At 40.4% G+C, this 24,780-nt stretch overlaps 1 protein-coding gene across 1 annotated transcript; it reads left to right on the plus strand.

Moving 5' to 3' along the window:
* Window positions 1-3,517: 3,517 nt before the first annotated feature.
* Window positions 3,518-24,460, plus strand: LOC141012421 (tumor necrosis factor receptor superfamily member 11B-like). The gene is made up of 6 exons (XM_073485898.1): window positions 3,518-3,565; window positions 12,789-13,016; window positions 14,017-14,161; window positions 20,735-20,950; window positions 23,651-23,875; window positions 23,957-24,460. Exons 1-6 carry the CDS (start codon window positions 3,518-3,520, stop codon window positions 24,349-24,351), a joined length of 1,257 nt encoding a protein of 418 aa, XP_073341999.1. The 3' UTR covers window positions 24,352-24,460.
* The last annotated feature ends 320 nt before the right edge of the window (window positions 24,461-24,780 follow it).

Below are 24,780 nucleotides of genomic sequence, written 5' to 3' on the forward strand. Positions count from 1 at the left end.
CATAAATACAGGCGCAGTATATATCGTACACAGACACAGCCATCATACCTGTATAAATAAAGTACAAGCCTAAACTCATGTAATCAGCGTGGTATTGTTTTAGGGGACTTACATACATTGTGACTGTATATTCTGAATAAATCAAAATGTTGCCTTGTTGTTGACAGGCCAAAACCGCCCAACAATTTATGGACTTATAGAGTCAGCTAGTCGCTATGTCTTTTGTTTAAATGTGTGTATGTGTGTGTGGAATAATCATGCCATAGTAGCATCTGGTTCACCTCTTAACACCCACGTTTTCCCTGCCTGTACGCTCCAGACCTCACTGCCAACACACACGTCAGGAGGGCTCGTCATGAGGGTGTGTTAATGTGTGTGTGTGTGTTGGAGAGCGTGGACGTCCAGCTTCCGTTCCACTATTGTTGTGGTATATCCCGACCTCGATGCTGAAGGACGTTTGTGTGTGTGTGTGTGTGTGTACAGCATATCATCCTGTGGTGAGCTGTGACCTCACCACTAAGACTTCCCTCACATGCTTCGGAGACTCGTAGGTGGGTCAGTGTGTGTTTTGTCTGATTACGTTGAGAACCTGTGTTTCTACGTCAACGGGCTGTGACATTTTGTCATGCCTCTGCAAAAAGACAAAAGGAAAAGTGGATTCGTCTGACCCTGACATCATACGTTGACATCACAGCGTGGGAGAGACCTTTTTGGTTTTACTGCATGAGTTGTCTGGTGTACATTCTGTTGTTTGACCTCTATACGTGGGAGTTTTATTTTTGATTGAAACTTTGATGAAGTGAGGATACTACTGTCTTCTTCTTCTGTGAAGTCAAGTTTTTGAAGCACTTTATTCAAGATATTAAAGAGGCAAGGTTTCAAATCGGATATGTCACAGTATTGGAAAATGGAAAATGTTCTTGTGATTTAATTGTTTATACCCGGAGTGCACAGACTCTTGACAGTGCGGAGCAGTAATATGAGAAACTGGCTGTAATGGAAAACGCAAACATTTCTGAAATTCATTTTCTAGGTCTCTCACTTAAACGGTCAGTCTATTCACAACAGTAACAGTTTGAGTGTGAAAGTTTATTTTTTATCAAGAAGAAAAACACTGCTTTGCTTTATTTTAAATTATGGAATAAATGTTAATCACTTCCACCAAAGACTTTACTAGTCAGCCAAGTCCATTTGTTGGTTGGTTGGTCAGCAGGATCACACAGAAACTCGAAATTTCCACAGAATTTGGATGAAAGATGGGTCTCAGCCCAGAATAGTCCCCTTTAACTTTTGGTGTATATCTGGATAAAGGAAGGATACAGGATTTTTTTTCTCACTTTCTTTAACATTGGATGATTGTGTTTTTAACATTGTTCTACATATCTCAGGGGATAATGCATGGATCTTGATGAAAACTTTGTCTACCATCTGGTATGGAATCACCCAGTAAAATGAAGGCTGACAGGTGATCCAGTCAGGCTGGCAGTCTGACAACATTTCTGTCTGCTTTTCATGTCTCCATGAATCTTTAAGTTTCTCATACGTGGGCACAAATTTTCTATTTAACCGAAATCACAATCTTTCCCTACCAGGGCCGCTGTCAGGGAAGGGGAACACCAGGTCAGTTGTCCCGTGGTGGGGGGGCCTGAGAGATTATTTTGTCCTGGCCATGGGCAAGACTATCAGCAGCCCTGTTCCCTGCACCCTCAGCCAATTCTACATATGAACCTGTGATTCAACCACCCGTCCACAACTCCTGTGCGGTTTATAAATGTAGCATTTCATTCACTCTAAGAAAGGTGGTGCAGGGATGAATACATTAGTTTGAAAGTCATGCTGAATATCATGTTCGTGTACCTAAAATCCTATGGATTAAATTACGTGATACTGCCGTGATATTGTGTGGGGTTAATAGACTCAGAATGTATTACACAGCAAATCTTTCAAAGAAACTGTAAAACTAGTAAGTGGACCTTAATTTAAGGTTGTTGTTTTTTCAAATCACATCAACCTTTATTTTTTTATTCACTGAAAGCAATAAGTTTATTTTGAAAGGAATGGATTTCCTTCCTTGTTTTGTAGTAAGATAATGTACAATCTGTTCACATCAAATGTATTTTTCCCCTCTGGATGTACAGTAATGAACAAATGTACAGTACGTTGTTTATTTAGCATATACACATTACATTAAATGTAATAAAATGTAGAGTGATGCATTCAAATGGCAGTAATGGCAAGTATTTAGAGGAAGATGCTGTTTCAGTATCAGAAGCTCCAGTCGAAGTGAATTTCACTACATGAGCCCACTGTACAACACAGCTGTGTGGGGCCTAAAGGTTGCTGGTTTAATCCCCGGACCGACAGGATAACTCTAGTTGAGCAAATTGAGAGAGCTTCCAGTGAAACTTTGTCAAATAAATAAAACATGCCAGTCAAATTAAATGTTGGGCTCTATCAATAAATCATACAGTAGGCTTTTTTGTGAAATAGGGTAAAAGCCATGGAGGCTAGGGAAAATTTTCCAACAAGTTTGCGCAACAGTCCTGATAATAAATAAGGTGTCCCTTGAAGCTCTCTGTGCCACCAGACACAGCTGTGGTGGTGGATGGTTCACAGTATTTTGGCCCTTGGTTCTTACATCTTATAGCTCGGGGCTCATAAAATGTTTTTTCTCAGCTCATGCACAGTGTCGCCCATCCTCACTGAGACGATATTTCCACCAGCATTTGTCCAAATAAGCACCAGCAGTCTGACTAAATGATTTCTGGCTGGTCCAAATAAACAGCTGTCAGTCATCGTATTTACATGCTGTCAAACCAGGACTCCAAACATTTATCCTGGAAAATGTTTCTTTATTCACGATCATTGAAGTTACTCGCTTTGACACGTTGGGTGTGAGACAGACACGGCACTCTTCTTCACACTGCATATGGGAGTAGTTATAACTTTATTGTTTCACCACAGTTTTTCTGTCAAAAATATCATGCAGAGGAGCTGTTTTCCTTCTTTCTCTCTGAAGGAAAACTCATATCCTCATATCCTCTCCACAGAAAGACACTTTTGTGCTTCAGGCTGAACTCATAACTTGTCATTGCTGTTTTATTCCCTGTCTTGGTGGGGTCATATTTTTGCTACTGAGCCTGTTCCTCTCCAAAAATTGCCATATTTATGAGGGATTTTTTGGAGGGTATTTATAGAGCTTAAGAAGTCGACACAATCTGATTGAATTCATGAATAGATCCACGTCATTTTATGATCATTGGATGCAGCTTCTTAGCTCCACTTCTTTGCGTAATCGCGAAGGATGCACGATTTATTTTTAGGATCGAGGGACGGGAGAGAGAGAGAGAGAGGGCTGTGAACTGGTGGGTGGGCCACACACGCTCCTCTCTCCCTCTCTCTCTCTCTCTCTCTCTCTCTCTCTCTCTCTCTCTCTCTCTCTCTCTGTACTGTATAAGTACAGACATGGAGATGGAGACCCCTTCACACCGCAGTTCACTTCTTTTACGCAGTGGAGATGAGCGCTCGGAAAGCGAAACCCAACCCGGCCATGAAACTGATAGTGGTGAGTAACCAGAGTTCCTGCAGCTTCTTCTCCTTCCTCCTCGCGTCTTGCCCCGATGTGATCCGCCGGAGCACAGGGCCACTTCTTACTCAGAGAATGGAGTTCGTCTCTCGCACGCTGTTGCTTTCGGAGGGGATTATTGCGGGACATGGATTATCGCTGGGCTACACGCGGTTTTCAGGAGGCAGATGTTCGTGCGCGCTCGCCTCGATCCAGATGTTTCCACACACACACACACACACAAGAAAAAGGAAAGATACTCGCTAATAAAGTGCTGTGTTCTCTGTGCAGGCAGTGTCATGATGTCAGACTCACGACAGGTTTCTGTGCGTTTTCTGTGCGTTATTGCCAGGGCTTTGAGGAGAGGCATGATCCTGTTATAGTTCACATTTCCTCACGCTGTACCTGTTCTACTCGTCCTATAGAACAACGTCTTTCCACTGTATTAGGCTTCAGTATTTGTGTAGCATATTTGCATGAGGTAAAAGGATTTGTGTGTTACTGGGATGGATTCTCTGCTGTGGAATAGCAGGCAGCAGGGAATGGAGGGCACTTACACCCAAACCCAGTTTTTTAGGGATGACATGATTATGATGCAGACAAAACAAACACCTGACAGCAGGCTATAATGAAATCCCACAATATAATCATGTCCAGGTAATGCTCACTTCTGCTGAGACTAAATAGAGAGATGTCGATTGCACTTTCTAGTGGCTTCTGAGGCTGTAATTTGGGTTGTTTTCGTAGTGGATTATATCATACTGTAGGACAGAAAAGTAGAAAATACTGAAACTGTGTGTCTGTTAGGATCATATTATGTGTTGCTTTTAAGATGGTTAACAGTAGATTATTCAGTTTCTGAGTTACGTTTATGTTGGAAGTAATGTTTTGCTCCCAAACCACAAGTTTGACCCATAAACAAGATCTACGATTTTCATCAATGAATGAAAGTGTACTTTGGCTCATGTTTCATAGCTTCACAGTATGTGGCACTTTTGAAATGAATGAATGAAACTTCACACTCCCAAACTCGAGGGGTGGCGTGCTGCCAGCAGCTGGTGTTTACTGTAAGTCTGTCGTTACACTAATTTGTTCTACATCACTTCTCAACGATTTTGAAATGTTTGCCTCCGGGCTCGTTGCAATTATTTCCTTTGGTGTGTTTTGCATGCTGTGCTGTGTTGTGTGACCTTTGCAGATTTTGCATATGTTCATATACAGATGTGTATCAGGGGCAGAAACAGATGATACACTGTAATGATAAAAACACTGGACATCTGTCCCGGATGTTTTTTTTATGTGTGTGCGTGTGTGTGTGTGTGTGTGTGTGTGTGTGTGTGTGTGTGTGTGTGTGTGTGAAGAGAGATCATATTTTTTCTGTAACTCTGTAAGATGCAAATGTGTGTGATATCATCCGTACAGAGTAGCACTCTGCAGTTGACCTAGAATAGACAAACATTTTGTTCTTCAGATTTCTGACGTAGCATTCTTGCGTTTATCCATCCGTCAGTCAGTCAGTCAGTCAGTCAGTCAGTCAGTCATCTGGGCTGGCCTAACAAGCATAAATTTAGCCAACTAATGAGTCAGTCGTCTAACCACTCCATCAGTCTCGACTGTCAGCATCCAGCCAATAAGTCAATCCGCCTCCCTCTTGATCTCTCATACCTTTCTGCCTGTTTATCCACTTGTCAACCAGCCTGACACTCAGTCTGTCTGTGCTGTAAGTAATTAAAGAGACACTCTGCAATTTTGTTTCCAACATTATTTGGATGCACAAGTTCATAAAACGCTCCTCCTGCACCTGTGTGCTCTTCCTGTTGCCTTGCATGCTTGTGACACATGTGGCTGTGTTTTGCCTGCTATAAAACACACATTTTTGTTTGGGTCTTTGCCCGGGGTGATGTCAGTGGAACAGACACAGAAATCGGTCTGTATGTTATTGTGAAGACACGTGTTTCAGGATGTAAACAGTGATCTTTGGTGGAGAGGTGAGGCTCAGGGGAGGATTTCTATCTTTTCTACTTGTCTGGTCGGATCAGCCAGCCAGTCAACCAGCTTATCCTTTCATCCCGTAATCCAACCACTCATCACATGTAGGAACATAATGCATGTCCCTCTATTATCTGCGCTCTCTTTATCTCCCTCCTCTCCTCCACTCTCTGTTGTGGCCGTTGGCATTAGCCGCACCAACTTCCCTAAACCAGACAGGCAGGAGAAGCTCTATAGAGAGGTCACTAGGCCAAACAGACTTAACATTATCCCCTTTTTTTTCTAGACAAACACAGGAAAAAAAAGTGAGGAAGTACAAGTACAGGATCAACAAACAAGCACAAACGTTTATTCAGAAATCAACGATTGCCAGTGGAAGTCGCTTCCCCACACCTAACTTCCCTTTTTTCCATCAACTGATAGCAGATGTGTGTGTGGGTGTGTCTGGCACAGTTGTGATGAACTCATTGATCCAGTGTGTGTGTGTGTGTGTCTGCGTGCGTGTGTGTGTGTGTGTCTGAGTGTGTGCAGGACTAAGGGATTAACAGGTACAAAGAGCAGAAAGAGAGATACAGCTGTTTTGTTAGTGTCCCGCTCACACACTAGCCTTCATTTTATCTCATCTTAACTGTGTGAGTCATATTAAAAACAGCATCCCTGACTGATGCAAATTTTAGTAGTGAAAGTTTATCTGAATATTACAACATGACAGGTGTTTTTATTGATTAATTTAGCTTGAAATATAAATATTGAAAGTATTCAGACAAATGCAGCCACAGTTTTTTTTATACATACATGTCTAGCTTGATATATAAACTCAAGTAAAAATCCTGTTGGAGTAAAAGTAGATAAGAATTATACATCAAAATGTACTTGATATCAAAAGTAAAACTACCTGTAATGCAGCAAAATTATTGATATAACATGAATTAAATTGTTAGATTGTTGATATTAGGTATTAGGTGCACTATGTAACTTTGGAGGAGAGTTTTTAATCAGAAAAAAAAGATCTTCATTGACTGATTTCCATGCCATACAAACTAAATAAACAAAGTCTCTTCATTTTGATTACCAAATACACTGAATAAACAAAACTAACCTTAAAGGACAACAAAATTTCCTATTGTTTTACTTTGTTTATATGTGGCAGACCCTGCCACTTATCTAGCTTCCAACAGTGATCTGGGGACCTTATTTTTCTCTGAGAACAGCTTGTTTATTCAGTTATGGAAAAAACATTACCTTATCATTACCTCATTGATACTGTAAATATTAAATTTGAGTATGAATTTATTTTCCAAAACTACAGAGTGCCCCTTTAATGTGTTAAAAGCATTTTACTGGTGTATCTGGTTGAGTTGTAGCTACTTTAACCACAGCAGTGGGTAGTTTAATCCAGTGGATTCCTACCTTGGGCTCGGGCCCCTTCCAAAGGGCCACAATGTACATTTGAGAGGTCATGAGAAGAAAAATAAGGATCAACTCTGCTACAAAAATTGAATTCATACATTGGACATTTCAATAATATTTGCTCTTGTATGACATTTTGAATAATTTGACCTCTTAGGGCCTTAAATTGTTTTTTTTTTTTTTAACAAAACCATGTGAGAAGTTTAAAGGAGAAATCTCTCACTCTTCGGAGGAACTGCTAACAACTCAGATGTCTGAAATATGACCCAAGCAGACTTTTTTTCTTTTTGTAAAATCACTGGTTTAATCTTCGGTTTATATGTGTTTTTTGTGCAGCATTTTCCTGAAAACACTTTCTGTATTTGTTTCAAATGAGTCATGGGTCTGAATTCTTGGAGTCAGGGTAGATAAATCAAAAAAATATAATTAAATAAAAATTCTGATCAACATTAGGGCTGCTACTAAGGACTATTGTCAAACTGACATATTCAGCAGCAAAACAACCGCAAATATCACATTTGAGACGCTGTAAACAATTGATTCTTTGATGATCAAAATAGATTAGAGATCCACTTTGTAAGAAAAGTAGATTTTTGAGTCTCACTCCCAACTCGTCAGTTGGGAATGAGACTCAAAAATCTACTTATCTTACAAAGTGGACCTTTAATGATTAACTCTCGATTTATCAATTTAACGTTATTTCAGCTCTAATCATGATGACATGTATCATATTGTATTATTATCACTGCAAAAGTAGGAGCATGCTGTTTAAGTTGATGGGACGAGTGTACAGCGTGAACATTGCTTCGATTACCAAAACAGTCAGATTTAGATTTGATTAAAGATTTTGAATAACTGGCAGACTGACGCAGCGCAGCAGCATGCTCCATAGTCACTCTCTGACTTCTAATGAGTGAAAAAAGACAGATTCCCTTTTTACAGGAACTTACATAGACATGTACGCACACACACCCATTCACACACGCGTGCACGCACACACACACGCACACACACACATATCCCAAAGGCTGGAATCCCCCTCAGACCACCTGCGTTCTACAGTTAACTGAAGCCATGTGCCTGGTGGATAAGCTGGTGTAGTGTGGTTTGGTCCCTTTGTGCCACAGCTCTTCTCCTCATGCCATGAATTTAAAACTGACCTCGGGCTCCCCAACTCTCATTCTCCTCTTACTTTGCATGTCAGTGTGCTCCACATTATCCTATCTGATGGAAGTTAGTTCAATACCGAGGCCAATTTGTTCTGGAATCATTTTGATATTTAATAGTTCCAGTAACAATATTGTGATTTACTGAATATGATTAAGTTGGTTTTTTTGCTTACAAATGCTCTTTTTTTTGCCGTGACTCCTGAATAATTTTATTGTTTGACTTGTGTATTTAACTTGTATCATCAGAACAAATCAGTTATTTTCATTTAACATAATTAAGCTGCCTGAGTTGCTCTTCTTTGCACCGTGATTATTTAACTAATTGTGTTTAAAATCAATAGGCCCATTATCCGTTTATTATCTGTGGATGTTGGCCTCTTTACAAGCTCACGTGGAAAGCTTGTGTGATCATTTTTCAGGCTATTTCTGTCAGGTGTCTCAACTCTCTAGTTATGCCGCTGCAGCCCGTCTGTCGTGCAGTTCATCCTGTTTCTCCGAAGCATTCTGTCATCATCACACTTCAATCAGACAGATCATAGAAAAACAAAAACCCTCATTAGTCTTATAAACCCTGTCTCGCCAGAGGACTGGCGTCGTTTCAGGAATTAATTTGTTGAATTTCAGAGATGTTACATGCGTGCCGAGTAACAACTCACTCTCTAACTTGCTCAGAACCGGTCAATATCTGAGTGGATTTTCACTGTCTTGCTTGTGTTGCCCACTTTTAGTAGTGTGGTCCATCTTCGCGATCCAGCATGGGCCTGTGTCTGGAATACACTTGTGCTGTTGTTTGTTTGGTTCAAGAGAGTAACATCTGTTAAAAAGCACATGTTCTCTGTTCATCTTTGCTCTGCATAACTTTTCTCTCAACTCACTTCAAATGGGATTTATTGGCATAGATTACATAAGCAAACTGAGTCAGATGAAGCTGATTTTAATAGTGTTTTTATAAGAAACATTATTTATCCAAAGGATGACTTGGTGAGCCTGCTTTTCCCAACAAGCAGCTTTGCATACAGCTCATATCGATTATAATCATTGACATAAGGAGCTGCTGCCCTGCTCTGCTGAAGGGCATTTTGCTTAGAGAAGAAGAACATTATCATTACCCCCCTACCTTCATTCATCCTTTCCTTTCAGCTGGCTGTGCCCCATGTAGGATATGCCACTCGTTGAGCTTCGCTCTGATGATGTTAACAGTATAATTACAGCTGTCAGTGGCCCCTAGCTGCTGTGTAATTTGGGTTTCCAGCGGTCGTCCACGATGTCGTCAGATGGCAACTTCTGAGGGGACAAGGAGGGTGAAAAGTTCAATATCTCTTTTAGCTGCTGATAGATGGACTCGCACACACTCACACACACCACAGGACATCTTCCCGATAAATTCAACATTAAAAAGTTGACAGTTTTTCTTTTCCTCAGTAGCAGAAAGCTACTGTACTGGCTGGTTTGGAAAAGTGTGGTTCTGGCTGAAGAGTATCATGACTAGACAATGACTAATTTTACTTCAGACATTGTTTTCCATCTAAAACATGTTGAATGTATGTCATTAGTTTTAAAGGAGACATGTTATTCTCATTTTAAGGTTCACAATTTTATTTTGGGTTACTAGTAGAATAGGTTTACATGCTTTAATGCTCAAAAAACACATCAGTTTTCTTTTACTGTCCGGTGCTGTATTCCCCCTCTGTCTTAAACGCTCTCTTTTAGCTCCTATCGTTGCGGCACAACGGACGAGGGGCTTCAGCCACATCAGGAGGAGTGTTTTCTATGGAAGAGAGGAGCTCTCATCGGTGCAGACTTTGGGCTTTTTTACTTTCAAGACTTTTAACACGCACAAGAACCTACAGTACATAATACACTAAAAAAATGAAAAATCATAATGGGTCTCCTTTAAGATGGAGCTGGACTTGATTTGATTAAAGTCAATTAATCCATAATGTGCTTGCCCAGTCTTAAATAACAATATTACTTTTATCCTGACTTTTAACTAATGAGAAATGTTACAGAGGTGTACAATTAAAATGAACTGATTGATTCCAGACTAAAACGGCAATCAGTGTTAGCTCACCTGCTTCACCAGTGGTGACCTCCTTTATTATTTTAATGGAGCAACACATTTGCTTTTTTTCACAGGTTTAACGATGCATTTAGTTGGTAGAGAGTAAAGAGTGAATAACAAGCAGGAAAGGTTTAAAGCTGGACATGTGATTTTGATTTTGACATTGAGCCACCACACTGTGCTTTTTAATCACTTCAAAGAGATTTTTAGATCTGATCTCAAAGATGTAACTTAAAGAAGCATGTCTCTGAGCATACATGTACTGTCATTTTAGTTTACCTAATTTTGCTGGAGTCTGGCCAAACTACTGTGCAGTAGTTTGGATATAAAGGATGTGAAAAACAATACGAACCTGACTATTCCCACATGTGCTCAGGCTCATCGGCTCCCCTGACTGAAGATCATCCAGCTCTGCTGGTTAACTCATCCAGACTCAAAGCAAAGCTTAAAGTCGGAGCAGCAAGTGTAACCGTACCCGCATGTGCAAACACCCAGGTGACCCTCGGTTCACTCCACCCTCCTGATGTCTTTAAATTGATTGGATGTGGTCTCAAGGCTTAATAGTGTGTATATACACTTCTTAATTTGAGGAGCGAGACTATGATTATGGGTTTGATTCCCGCCGGGGGCCACCCATGCTACAAACAAACACATGCGGCCACGGTACTGCTCGGCAAGTCGCTGCGGATGAAAGCTTTCCACCGAATGAGGTCGGTAGGTTTTGCCGGGAAAACCGCTGTACTCGCCACACTGTTTGAAGCGTAGGTTTCTATTATGGTGTGTAAAAAACCCATTCATCTATTTTTATTATCTTTTTCAATGACGGAGGAAAACAGAAATAGAAGGATACGAGGTTGAACTTGCACATTTTTTTCCCTGCTCTGATTTCAGGTCAATTATTCTTTAAGAATGCTCAGTTTGTCACGAAAGAACGCACATACAGCAGTATGTTCAGTAACATACGGCAGATGGGGAAGAGACGCACACAGAACCACACGTACATATAGATTTCAAATGATGAGATTTCTGTGGCCAAATATTTTATAATATGATATTGAACAAGAGATGCACACACACACTGAAAACAGCACCCTTTCTCACTCTTTTCTCACTCTTTGTTTTACGCACACATGTTAGTGTATTGTGTTTTGCGGTTGCCAAGTTAGAAGGTAAATGGGATAAGTGAAAATACACACGCAGGAAATAGATGGATGTTGTGTTGCGGGTAAACTTTAGAACAGAGTGGGTGAGTGTTTTGTATTCTGGTGGTGAATGGGGAAAGCCCAGTAACCTCCAACAGTTTTCTTTATGAGCAGCAGCCAGGAGAGGCGAAGGCAGCGCACGCAGAACAACAGTGAGGCAGACGGTAATTGGACATAAACTCCGACAAGCGTGCACACAAACACACACACGCAGCTATACGCACACATTCCTGCATGCATGAATGTTTTGCAGTTGTTTGTTGTATGAATGCGCTCATTTTTGAAGATGCACACACAAACTTGGCGGAAAGCACAAAACCGCATGAAAGCGCACACACATACACACAATGCAAGGATGGCCTATTGTTAAGTTTGTCCAAGCAGTGAGGATGTATCCCGGCCAACGGGAAAGTCCAGAGAGCCAATGGCTGAGGGACCTCAGGGTGGAAGGAGCCAGATGTGTGACATCTGGTCCGCATGTGGCCTCGACCAGCTGCATGGCTGCATGTCAAACATGCTCACCAACTGATGTCTTCGACTGTAGGTCTGGCTTTTCGGTTGCTGCTCGGGCGATGATACATGGGCTTGTTTTTGAGGTGTCCCTCTCAGAGGCTCACTAACAGCCACCCTCTGTACACTGTGTCCGTATGGATGGGTTGCTTTCAGGGGGGAATAAATGTATGGGTGTGGTGCGCACTCGCTCCAGGGCGGTATTAAACTGCTGTAGATCAGCGTTGAGTCACATCAGATGTCTATCTGACAGAGCTGCTGACACGGGTAGGAGACTGCTGGTGAGGTCAGAGAACACAGCACTGCTCAATTATTGTCATAATCCTGTGTCATACACTTTATTTTAATTTAGGAATACTGGCAAGACTGAAACATCTGAGTTCATTTAAAGGCTTTGGAAAATAGTTAACATGTTGAGAAACAATGCCAAAAGTGTAATAAAATAAATGTGAACCCTTAATCAAGACTAATAGGATCAATTCATGCTAGCAGCATTTTGAGCATCATTTGAGGCCTCGAGCGATGAGATGATATTGCCTCCTGCAACATGCAAACAATAAAAATGTTCAGTTGTTATTGTTTGAAAGGTCGCCCCTGTGCAGTAACCTAAATCCATGAAACTGCTGCTGAATTCTCTCCTCTGACTCCCTGAACTGCCATACATAAAGCAGAGGAAATCACTTTAGGACTGCGTGTCCACCAGGAGCTTCAACTTTACAGCTCTGACCTTTCTTTCAACTCCTTCTTACTGGAAGCTTTGGGTTGGCGAGCGCTCCAAAATATGAAAAAAATATTTTAAGCTCTGTGCACGAGATGGGTTTCATTAGAGATTTTGTCACTGCTGTTGACTCAGTACTAAACCTACATTCTCTCTCTTGCAGCTCTTCACAGCTTCTCTTTCCTGGGCCTTCCAGCAGCAGGACGTACCACCAAAGTACCAGTACCGCGACCCTGTGACGTCTGACCTCCTCATGTGCGACCAGTGCCCTCCTGGTACGGCAGTGAAACGACACTGCACCGCTGACACTCCCACAGAGTGCCAGGCCTGTCCTGAGAAGCATTTTGCTGAGAACTGGCACTGGGGGGATAGGTGCCAATACTGCACCTCGGTATGTATAAAGCGAATAGAGTTACACATGATCTTAATCTTAAAAGACTACAAGGCTTTTAACTGGTTATGAAACAGTCTGATGCCTCTATGTGACCTACATAAGCAGACAAGACCATTAGAGGGAAGATTTCTATTCAGTTATTGTAGTTATTCTTAATGACTGTGATTGTGACTCATCAGGGTCCGATAAGTTATAAAAGTAAAACTATTTTTCATGAGTATTTAAGAGATCTCACAGCCAGAGAAAAGAAGCTGCTCTGTAGTCGGGCACTCTGGGACTGAAACAAAGTTTACTTCATTTCACCATCTTGCAAAAAGGGCAGTGGTGCTCATACCATTTTTAGCCACAGGGGCCACCGGAATCCACACAAAATGAAAATTCAATACTGCTTTAATACTTGAGTCTCTTTAATTTTCTTCAGGCATGTTTTTCTTCCTTGTGCCTTGAGCAGTTTGATTGACAATTTTTGCATGTAAGAAATATCTACAAATCAAACAAATCTGAACGCACATCACAGTCAAGTATTGCTCTAAAGTTTTAGATTTGTCGTGCAGCTTGTCCTTCATTACACTCTTTTCTGTTTTACTAATGGCTTTTCGTTAGATGCACCATTTTTGTCACATTTTGGTGCAGCATCTGTCCTTTTCATGTACCCAGTGTTTCCACTTTTGTTTCGAAAGTTTGAATGTGCTCGTTGCGGTAGAGTGATCATCCCCAGAGTTTATAAGTTTCGCCACTCTCAGTAAATTATATGATATTATCACAGGCACACTCACACTGTGTATTACTAAAAATGTCCACTGTGAGGTGTTTTTATATTCCTGGTCTAGAATGCCTTTTATATAATCTGTCAAGATACCATATTTAAAGACAGCAGCATGACCTGTTTTGTTTTCCAAATTAGCATGTTCTCTGTCAATACATACACACAAAGCCTTTTACTGTGTGTTACTGTGTGTATATGCAGCAGGTGTGTGACCTGGTTTGTTGTGTTCAGGTGTGTAAGGAGAGGCAACTCGTCAAGCAGCAGTGTAACAGCACCCACGACCAGCTGTGTGAGTGTGCCCCAGGTTTCCACCTAGTGGTGGAGTTCTGCATCACACACAGTACCTGCCAACCTGGCTTTGGAGTGACAGCTTTAGGTAAGTTTGACATTAAGATGATCATTATTATCAGGTGATTGTACGTGCATAATGTCTTTGTTTTATATAAGGTACAAGACAGTCAGATAGTTTGTGGGTTTTCTGTTTATCTGCATGTAGACAGCATGTAAATCAGATTTAAAATAGGAAGTTAATGTATCCATAAGGTATCTCTGCTAAAACCTGAGAAAACGATGAATTCAGTCAGCACACACCCTGGGTGGAGTTCACTGAAAAAAGTCATATCAGCTCAATGCCGTTATCTAAACTTAAGGCAAGTTCATATGGGTGTGTGTGTGTGTGTGCCTGTGTGTTTGTTGCTGCTTCAGTACTTATGTGTTTATAGTATTTTGAGTAGACTCTCTTCACTATGTATTTCATCTTCTCTCTAATCTTCTCATCTAGAGATTTATTCCTCCACTGTCTCTCTTTATGTCAAATCAGTTCAACTCCTGACACGCTCGACTGGCATGTCAGGAAAGAACCATTATGCGGCCAAAGCAAAGACACACATCAGTTACAGATCAGCATTTTCACATTAAGATGTCCTGGCCTTTGTACCACTGGAAGCCCTTCTGTCTTTTCTCTCTCTTTGTCTTCCTCTGATTCTGTGAATCTGATCGGTTCCAGATGCAGACGTCTCTTTTCGCAGAACCAATTTTTTCTTTTTCTTTAACTGATTCTGACTGTTTCTTAGAATCTCTCTCTGCATCCGTCTTTCACACACAGACACGCAGAGTTCGATTTAAAGCTGCACAGATCTATGTGTCATGAATATGAATATGTCAGAATATGTCATGTCCAGTCACGTAATTATTAATTTGATCTGTTTATATATACTTATGTATGTAGTCTGTGATTTCCTCCTTATTCTGATGAATACACATGTCACAGAGAGGCATCAGGAGTTTTATTAAGATTAGTGGTTCTCTGTGTGTGTCTGAATATAAAACACACATGTATGCATGTCGGTCTTGCACTTCCACACCTGGCCTGCTCTGAGTTGGGGCAGTGTTGCCTGTGAAGTGAGTTAGGTAGACATTAACCCTAACCCCTACTGTACCTGTAGTTCACGGTTTTAAATGTTGAGGCACAGGTAAATGTCACTTCTTAATTCTGTCCTTTAAAATTAAGTTTTAGCAAGTGGTTCAACTCTCTTTTTCTAATCACCGGTAACCAAAACATTCTCTCAACACAGCTCTTGTAGCTCTTTGTCTATTGATATTTATCGGTAATCGGACACTGAACAATTGGTAGCCATTGCTTCTCAGAAAGAAATTCTGGTGGTTGGATCAGAAAAATGATTTCAGAGTACCAGACATGATTTACTGTGAGGTAAATTATGTTTTAATTGGCTTTGGTTGAAGGAGAAATAGATCACAGTGTACTGATTTTACTTTTTTTTTAAGTACGTTAAAAATAATGCTGTTTTCTGTTTGGATAAAACACAATGGTGAATACTTCTGAAGGAAACGGTGCTAATGGAAATTAAAATAGTCATTCTCACATTGTTATGTGAACATGGATCACTATATTTTCCATGAACTCACTATGTTTTCCATAAACTTCCATGAATTATTAACTACAGCCTTTCGTATGTGGAAGTGATTGTTAAACAGCATACTTAATTCCATTGAGGAACTGTCACTGTAATCAGCATGTGACCCATTTTATTTTATGCCGTCGCGGCGCCTTACACCATGACGGTGTTTCTACTAGCCTCTTTTAGAAGTTTAACATTTAAGTTTTTTCCATCCGTGTGTGTCAGATGAACAAAAATGATTTTAATAGTTGGTCATCATGTAGCTTTGACGTAGTGTCTGTGATCACAAGCCGTACTTCCTCATTACACTGTGTGTTTGTAAATTCATCCGTCAGTGTAATTTGGATTAAATCATTTATCGTTTATGGGTTTTCATCTCAGTGAAGGAAGCTGAGCCGATTCATATGTATTTTTATGAGAGCTTTAAATAGTCGTCAGTTACGTATTAGTAATGTGAGCGCCATTCACATTTTTGTGTTCCTTTCTCCTGGTTCCTCTCGACTTCATACGCAGAAATGACAGGGTGGAGGCAACGGGGAAATAACTGCCCTTGGTTGACCTCAATACCTGATTATGATAAATCATGTGGGTTCTACTAAAGATAATACTAAATTGTCGATATGTTCTGCGAAAGCACAACATCTGTTAAGTTTAAACAAACATGAAATCAATGCTCAGTTCCTTGAATATACATGTTCTTGTCTGCAAGAGTATCAGTCAGCTTGGTTAATAAGTGTTTGGTTATATTTCTTTAATTTTAAAGGGGTGGAGGAATAAAATTAGTGCTTAGATTTTTTGCCGTTCTCTTAAAAGATTATGTCTCCATGCAGAAACAAAAATCCAATTCTTGATATTATAATTGACTAACACCTTTGTAAGACCAGTCTGTGAGTTCCTTATGGCTGAACCAATTGGATCAACACATCCTCATACCAGAACGACGCAATAGATTGATTGCCAGCGACTCCCAAAATGACATATATCACCGTTCCCAAAACAACATGGCAAATGCAGCGTACCATCAACAGGCAAACCAGACCTTTATTACACAGTCGCAGATAGATTAGATTTAGCATACTTTTTTAAGTTTAGGAAAACATTGTGGTTTGGGTTAGGGTTAGGGGGTTAGGGACTCAGTTACTTCTTTAACTTCAGTTAAACATGTACGCAGTTAAGTTACGTCGTGTACACGTACTTTTCTTAAAGGGGCACTATGTAGTTTTGGAGAACTCAGAAATATGTATTTTTCCATAACTGAATAAACAAGCTGTTCTCAGAGGAAAATAAGGTCCCCAGAACACTGTTTGAAGCTAGAAAGGTGGCAGGGTCTGCCACATATAAACAAAGTAAAACAGTATGTAATTGTGTTGTCCTTTAAAGTACGTTTTTTGATTGTTTGTCTCAGTTATTTAGTTGGTTTAGCCATAAAAAATCAGTCAATGAAGATCTTTTTCTTCTGATTAAAATTTCTTCCCCATAACTACATAGTGCACCTTTAAAAGGTTTGTCAAGTCAAATGAAGTGTGTTCACCGAATGGTGATCATATACACAGGTTTGTGCCACGTAAAACATGTAAAAGTCGTAATTTAAGATCGTAGCGATATTAAATCCACAGTTTTAGGCCAGATTCAGTTGAGACATCACAAAAGATGTGTAATACAGACGGCATCCGGCCTCTCTCTCCCAGTTTTGTTGAGGATGGTTGAGCATGAGCAAAGACAATGGAAGTTAATTTATCTGTGTATTTAAGTATGGGTCATTACAAATACACACAGTAAGAAACTATAAATCATAAATCATCCGGAGATTCCCACACGTTTTTTAAACAGCATGTTATATATCTGTCAGTTATACAACGACAGAGGGATGACTTTCTGTTTAGTCATCTCTGATTGTTGAAGCTGTTACATGACATTTTCTGTGCTTTATTACTTGTTCCTCTTAATATATTACTATGATATTTACAATATCATTAAAGAGGGAACTTCAAAGACCCGAATAAATGGTTTGTTTTCTCTGAGTAAAATGGCATAACCTTTCCCCTGCATTCCTGAAGTTGCACTTCCTCTCAAAATTCATTGCAGTTTCACAGGAACAGATTGCCTGCAGTAAAGATTTCTCATTAATGCTGTGCATCATGTGAAAATACTGTTCCTTGTTCTTATGGATAAACTCTCACAAGAATGGGAAGGGTTATGCGGATAGATTTCAATGTTTTAAGCTCCTTGACACCTTGAGCCCATCACTCAAGTCCAAGCCTTTTCCTGACAATGCAGCCTCAAATTCAGTCAACTATTAAGCCAGATGCAACCAAGGGTGTCATTATCACAGTGGATGTCTGACCTGAAACCCGTTCCAGATTCTCTCCTTGGTGCGTCAGTCGTGATTGTGGGCAACTTAAAGAGGGGCTGATGCTGAATTTCAACATTCCGCTGAACAGAATCTGATATTTCGACTGTAACCGCAGCATAAACTGGCACTACACTTCTCATGACTTCATCTCAGACCTGAGACCAGAAACCAGCCGCTGTATAGATGAAACAGCATTTTCCACTGCCTCTGGTTATTATCCGACCCCTGCAGCGCTGAAAGATGAAACACACTATTTTCCGTAAATTCCTCTAACATGGATCTACAATCAGACTTGAAAGTATATTGAAGCTCTGCAGACATGAGACAGCATTTGAGGGGATTCCCCTCCCTGAAGCTGGAGGACTCATTATGTAATGCCTCAAGTTGCGGTTTGGACCGTTAAACCACAGGATGTTTGAAAACCGTCTCCCAACAACACATGCCTTTTATGACTCTATTTCCCTTGATCTCCCGATTTGTTTGTTTCTAGTTCTCTTACTATGAACACAAGATTTGAAATCTTTCTAAATGGTTTACGTGTGTTTTTGAAAACTGGTTTTATTGGTATCGACTAGGACAGACACACAGGAAAGAACCAACAAATTAATAAATGGACTGATACAAATAATGTTTTCTTTTCTATTTGGACAGCAACTAACAGTTTTTTTTTGTTGTTGCTGTTGTTGATTAATAAGGCTGTTTTTTTCTTCACTGATTATTTGTCTGCTATGAATATGTTAGAAAATACTAAAAAAACCAAAAAAAAAACCCATCAAAGTCTCCAAAACCTCGAGGTGATGTCTCGATTAATCGCTCCTTTCATGGAAGAACTTCAAAAATCTAAAGATTATGCTTTCACCCGTTTCAAGGAAGACCTGACCAATGTCAGATAACAAGACTACAACTAGATAATAAAATTAAATAAGGCCACACAAAGGCGAATAACTAGGGCTAAGTCATTTACCATAGCTTACAATAGTCTTGAGTCTGCTTTTTTATCTATGATTAAAGTATATGTTTACTATCGTAAGACAAAGAGATGCAGCAAATAATTCTCGCTTAAAGCTCTTCTTTATACATGAATGTTTTTTAATCAATGCATTTTCAGCCAATTTAGTTAATCAATATGTATCTCTTCTTATGAAATTAATTCTTATCAAATTCATGATTAAGGATTCTACATATTAAAAGAGCTTTTTTTTTTTTTTTACCTTACAAAAAAATCAAACAGCATAAACAGCAATTCACATTGTTTTATGTTTCACTAGAAACCTCTGGCATCACATCAAGCCTTATGGGCCCCACTTTGGGCCCATAAGACAGCAGAGCTCGTCCCTCAGCTTTAAATGACATCTATAGCTATTACCTTTGATGGTGAAGTGCTAACACGCTGATTTTGCATAAACACAGGAAATTCTGAGAAAAAAAAAAAAAAAGATGCCAGCGTATGTAACCATACCACACTTGTGCCGACACATTCTCATTCACATACAGGAAACATTAGCTCGTTGCTGTATGCATATCAGCGGTTTCATGTTTTCACGCTAAATGGTGAAATGTTTTCAAGAAAGAGCACACTCTGCTACGATAGCGGGAAATTAATCAAAAGGTTAAATCTGTTTCAAGCACAGCTCATCCTCCCACGCGCTTTCACTTCAATGCTGCACAGATTAGAATAATGAGGATGCGATTACGACACTAGTTCCACCACACGGACATCCGTGTATCGTCATGCGTGCTGCGGCTCATGTAGCAGTAGTCATCATGTTTTACTGTAATGATATCATGGTAGCTGGCAAATAATGCTATGAGTCGTCAGACTAAAGGAAAATGTCACTGTTTATGTAAAAATGTGTGGTACGTAATGAAATGAATGGGTTACATAGTTACATCATGGAGGAAACATTAAATGCTGATGAAATAATCACATAAATTACATGAGACATATATTTCTTTTTAAGTTTAATTCTTTTTACATGCATTATGGAGTCATAGTCATCAAAGCATGTATATATATACCTATATATGTAAATTAATTTTTAGACAGATTTGTACACATTCATATATGAGACGTCAGTACATTGTCACACGATATCAAAGCTAAAGGTCTAATAAGCATTTCAGTTGTGATCTGTTGCTTTTTTTTTTTTGACGCTGCAGCTGTAAAGTTACTGAAAAGATTTTTTTTTTCAATTAAAAGGGTTTCCTGTCAGTCAATCTGAAAAATCAGCTGACAGATCACCTTGCTCGCGGTTTGAGTGACATGTCATCATAGTAACACCGCTGTGCTCATCTTTGGCATCGACCAAGTGATGTGGTATTTCCTATACGAAAGAAAGATATAGCAAATTAAGTATAAGTCATTCTCAGAATCACACAGTCATCTGTCGTTCTGATGGGTAGTCACGTGTCGTTGTGGTCATAGTTCTTGGAATCACGTCATCTTAGTGTCTGTTTAATCACATCCAGTGTGTGCTGCAGGTCATGTTCCCACTCTGAAAATAGCTGATGTGTTTCAGATCTCAACTTTTGATTAGGAAGTTGAAAAAAAATGCAAGGTTGGGTAGTCTTTCACAGATTGAGACATATTTTCTGATAGTTTTAACTGCATAAATTCTCTCAAAATCATGTTGTCATTCATAAAATTCACATATCATCCTGTGTTTATCTCCCCCAGGTACACCGGTGAGTGACACGGTGTGTAAACGTTGTCCCGCTGGTCATTTCTCCGACAGCGACTCCTCCACCGAGCCATGTCAGCCCCACAGAAACTGCTCAGATTTGGGCCTGAAGACGCACAGATGGGGCACGTCCACCTCAGACAGCCTCTGTGGCTCTCCGGACAAGACACCAACACTGGAGTGCTCTCAGCATCACACTTTGTGCCACACTGGTAAGACAACTCTGCAGTAGGGTTAAATCACTAATAGGAACTGTATGAGGGGCTTTAGGACTTGAAACTGTTGTGTACACAGCAAACACACACACATGTGATGATGTTTTGAGTAAACCTCAATTGTCAACAGTTTAAAATCCGTCAGAGCAGAATTATTTCAGACATGTGGTCATTTTCATTCCTGAAGGCAGGGGATTTCCTCGGTCAGGTTCGTTGTCCACATTCCATTCTCTTCCAAATTCTTGCGTGTTTGAAAACCAACACTAGAGACAAAAGCCAGAGCAAAGGGGTCGAATGGGACATTTACGGCACTACTGTCATAATGAGCCATGATGGATCAATTACTCCTTTAACTCTCACGTCCTCAAACTGCAATAACAGAGGAAACTGAGTCAAGCGCAAATGAGACGCGAGACGAGCTGGTTAGTCTTTGTTAGTCAGACTTTAACTATGGCAGATGCTGACAATTAATTTAAGAGGAGAAGCCTCAAATATGACAATGGATTCCCAGAGCCTGAGAAAACCACAGTCACTGAGGAACACACACATACAGATGTGCAGACCCTGGCACACTCGTGCAGAGAGCGTACCACACTCATAAGGAATCACACAAAGCTGTTGCTCCTCAGGGAGGGTGATGCTCTCCTCAAACATTCATTCACAAATAGTCTTCCTGCAGACGACATGACCACGGATAGTCTTCAGCAGATCCTGGAACAGTTTAGCAAGTTTTTTGTTTTTTTGTTTTTTTTAACATTAAAATGTGAAATTGGAAACAGTTGGGATTCCCGAAGTTGCTACGTGATTGGGAGAAACCACCAGGATGTCAATGTCAATTACAGAGCAAGCCACACTTACATCACCAGACATCAGACAAACAAGCCTAATAACCTCCTCACATTAAAATCAATCATACTCCACCCACGTTTGTTTTACAAAAGTTTTTTTTAATTTACTGGTGTCCCTCATGTTCTGCGAGCTAATCCGAAAACATTTGCACACACGCATGAGTACAGAAATGCTTCATAATCATTTCAGAGTTGCACTATCATGTTCACACTTTCACATCATCTTCAGATATGACTGGTCTAAAGTATATAACTGGTTTCACGTTGGGATTATTGAAAGTAGGTTCATAGGATGTTCCAAAGCATTCTTATCCCTTGTCACGCGTCCCACATATTGAGACAATGTCCCGCATTTTGACTGGCTATAGTTACAAACCACCGCAGGGTAGATGCTTTCCTAAAAATCTGGCTTTTATCCAGTGGCTGTGAAGAAAGCAGGGAAGGTCATCCCAGGGATGTGTTTGATGTCAATCAAACTGCAGACACATGGGTGAACGCCTACACCCAACCTGTGGAACATCTGTGGAATATGATGGAGAGTGCCACAAAAATAGGAAAGGCAGCTACAACAAAGACTGGTAACAGCAGTTGACGATAAAGTAATAGCTGTTGAAATAATTAGCATTTGCCACACTGTGCAGCACTCCCAATCATACAGGTCAGCGCTCTGTGTTAGTAAGCTAGCCCTGGTTGTTACCGTAAAGCTGGTCACCTTTCATGTACGTGTTAGGGTTCCCTGACTAAAAGAAAAAAAGGGAAACCCAGCTCTTCGCAAGATACTTCGGCGTCATTAGGAAGTTCCAGGAGACCTTGACGTGCAGACATGTTAAGCACGTGATGATGACCTAGTATTGGTGTATGTGCGTTGCGGTGCGACATGACACAACATCATCAGTAAAGCGCAGTACAGCTCACCTAGTTGTCAGTTCAACATGCAGCTCTGTTTGACTCTGTGCTGTAAATGGGGAACAGAAAGAGAGGAAATCCTCGTTCTGCTGTGGTCACATAACAAGCCAACTGTCGCACACACACAAACATGCATAAACAAATCCAGACTTTGTAAAAGGCCGATGGGAGTCTGTGGAGACCAAACCCTGTAGACAAAATATAGTCTAAACATTACCTGTGGACCTCGGATGATTTACTCTGAAGAATACAATTTTGATAGATTTGATCAGCCTAACCAAAGGCTAAGGCAAAGGCCTAATTAAGCTTAGAATAAATAGTAAACGTTTCCCACTAACTGGCCGCCATCAAGATTTGCGTGGAACTTACGTTTTCCTGGATGAATCACTGATGATCAACGGTGACAAATGCCAGATAGAAGTGAATGTTTTAAAATATTGAAAATGCCTCACAAGTGACAACAGGTCAGTGCAATGAGTCATTAAAGTCAGTTACACAACACTATCTATTTAGGGTTTAAGAATTGCTGACATCAGCATTAAGCAGACCAAACAAGGCTGTCGCAACAAAACTCTTTGACCAAGGTCTAGTAATATTTTTCATGAATGTAACTTTTCATTTTGTAAGAGAAAGAATGTTATTTCTTCTTGCTTTAAACATAATAAATGTGACAGAACGTAACATGAACACAATTTTGAAACATTACCTTGTCATTGAAGGACAACTCCAATGCTATAATGTCTTTTGACTGCAGATATTACATACTGTGTATTTAAGCTGTCAGATGTCCAGAAACTGCACCCTGATGTGTCAGCATGTTTTTTTTTTTTTGGAATATCTATATCAGCATTATCATTTGCTTATTGTATGTTGTGACATTGTTATTTAAAGATATTTAAAGCCCACTAATTCCTCTTTGTCTTTCTCTTACAATGTATTCCAGATGTGACCCTGTGTGAGGAGGCAGTCTACCAGTCACTCTCCTCGCTGCGACTGTCCTCGGTGCCCCTGGAGCGACTGTTGGAGAGTCTTCCTGGGCGGAAGGTGGATCATAAGAGCCTGGAGAGGCTGAAGAAGGCCTGCTCTCCCCAGCAGCAGGTCCTCCAGCTGCTGCGACTGTGGCGGGAGCAGAACAAAGACCACGACAAGCTGTACGGCATCATACAAGGTACGAACACAATCTGCAATTTAGCGGTTTATTAATCAAATCCCGCGGCTGTGTATTAATGTTCGCACCATGTCCTCCCAGGTGTGAACCACTGTGAGAGGAAAGTCTCCCGCTGCAACAGCCTAGCAAACCTGACCCTAGATGACCTACTGAAGGTCACAAACAGCCTGCCAGGGGTCAAAGTTCAGCAGGAGGATGTACGGGCTGTGGTTTCTACCTGCCTGCCCAGGCAGTACCTCCTGCAGCTTCTTCACCTCTGGAAGACAGCAAACTATGACCTGGATCTAGCCAAAGGTCTGTCTCACAGTCTGAGGGTGCTGCGCAGCCAGGGGGCACCTCGCTACCTGCTGAAAGGCCTGAAGAGGATCGGCCGCATCATAGGAACCACCTCAGCGCACAAGATGTATGAGAAGATGTTTGTTAGTATGCTTCACGATGAATCGTGTTTTAAGGCTCATAAGCCATTAAATGAATAGGGAATTGGGAGGTACGAACATGAATATATGTAAAAAATAAACAGACACTAATGCATTGTCACATGTTGACATAAAAAGGGGGGATAAATCCATGTGAAAGTGTAACAGACATGGGTCACATGACAATGTCAGGTCTTTAAAGGAGACATATTATGCTCATTTTCAGGTTTATAATTTTATTTTGGGTTACTACTAGAATAGGTTTACATGCTTTAATGCTCAAAAAGACATATCAGTTGTCTCATACTGTCCAGTGCGGCAGCACTGTATTCCCTTTGTCCGAAATGCTCAGTTTTAACTCTTTTACATGCATGAGAATGTATATAAAACACTGAATGAATGGAAAAAAAGAAAAAGCATAATAGGTCTCCTTTAAGATATCATCAAATGATATCAAGCTATGCATAAAGTGCCTCAAGATATTTTGTC

The sequence above is a fragment of the Pagrus major genome, chromosome 17 (assembly GCF_040436345.1).
Source record: "Pagrus major chromosome 17, Pma_NU_1.0".
NCBI classification, from domain to species: Eukaryota; Metazoa; Chordata; class Actinopteri; order Spariformes; family Sparidae; genus Pagrus; species Pagrus major.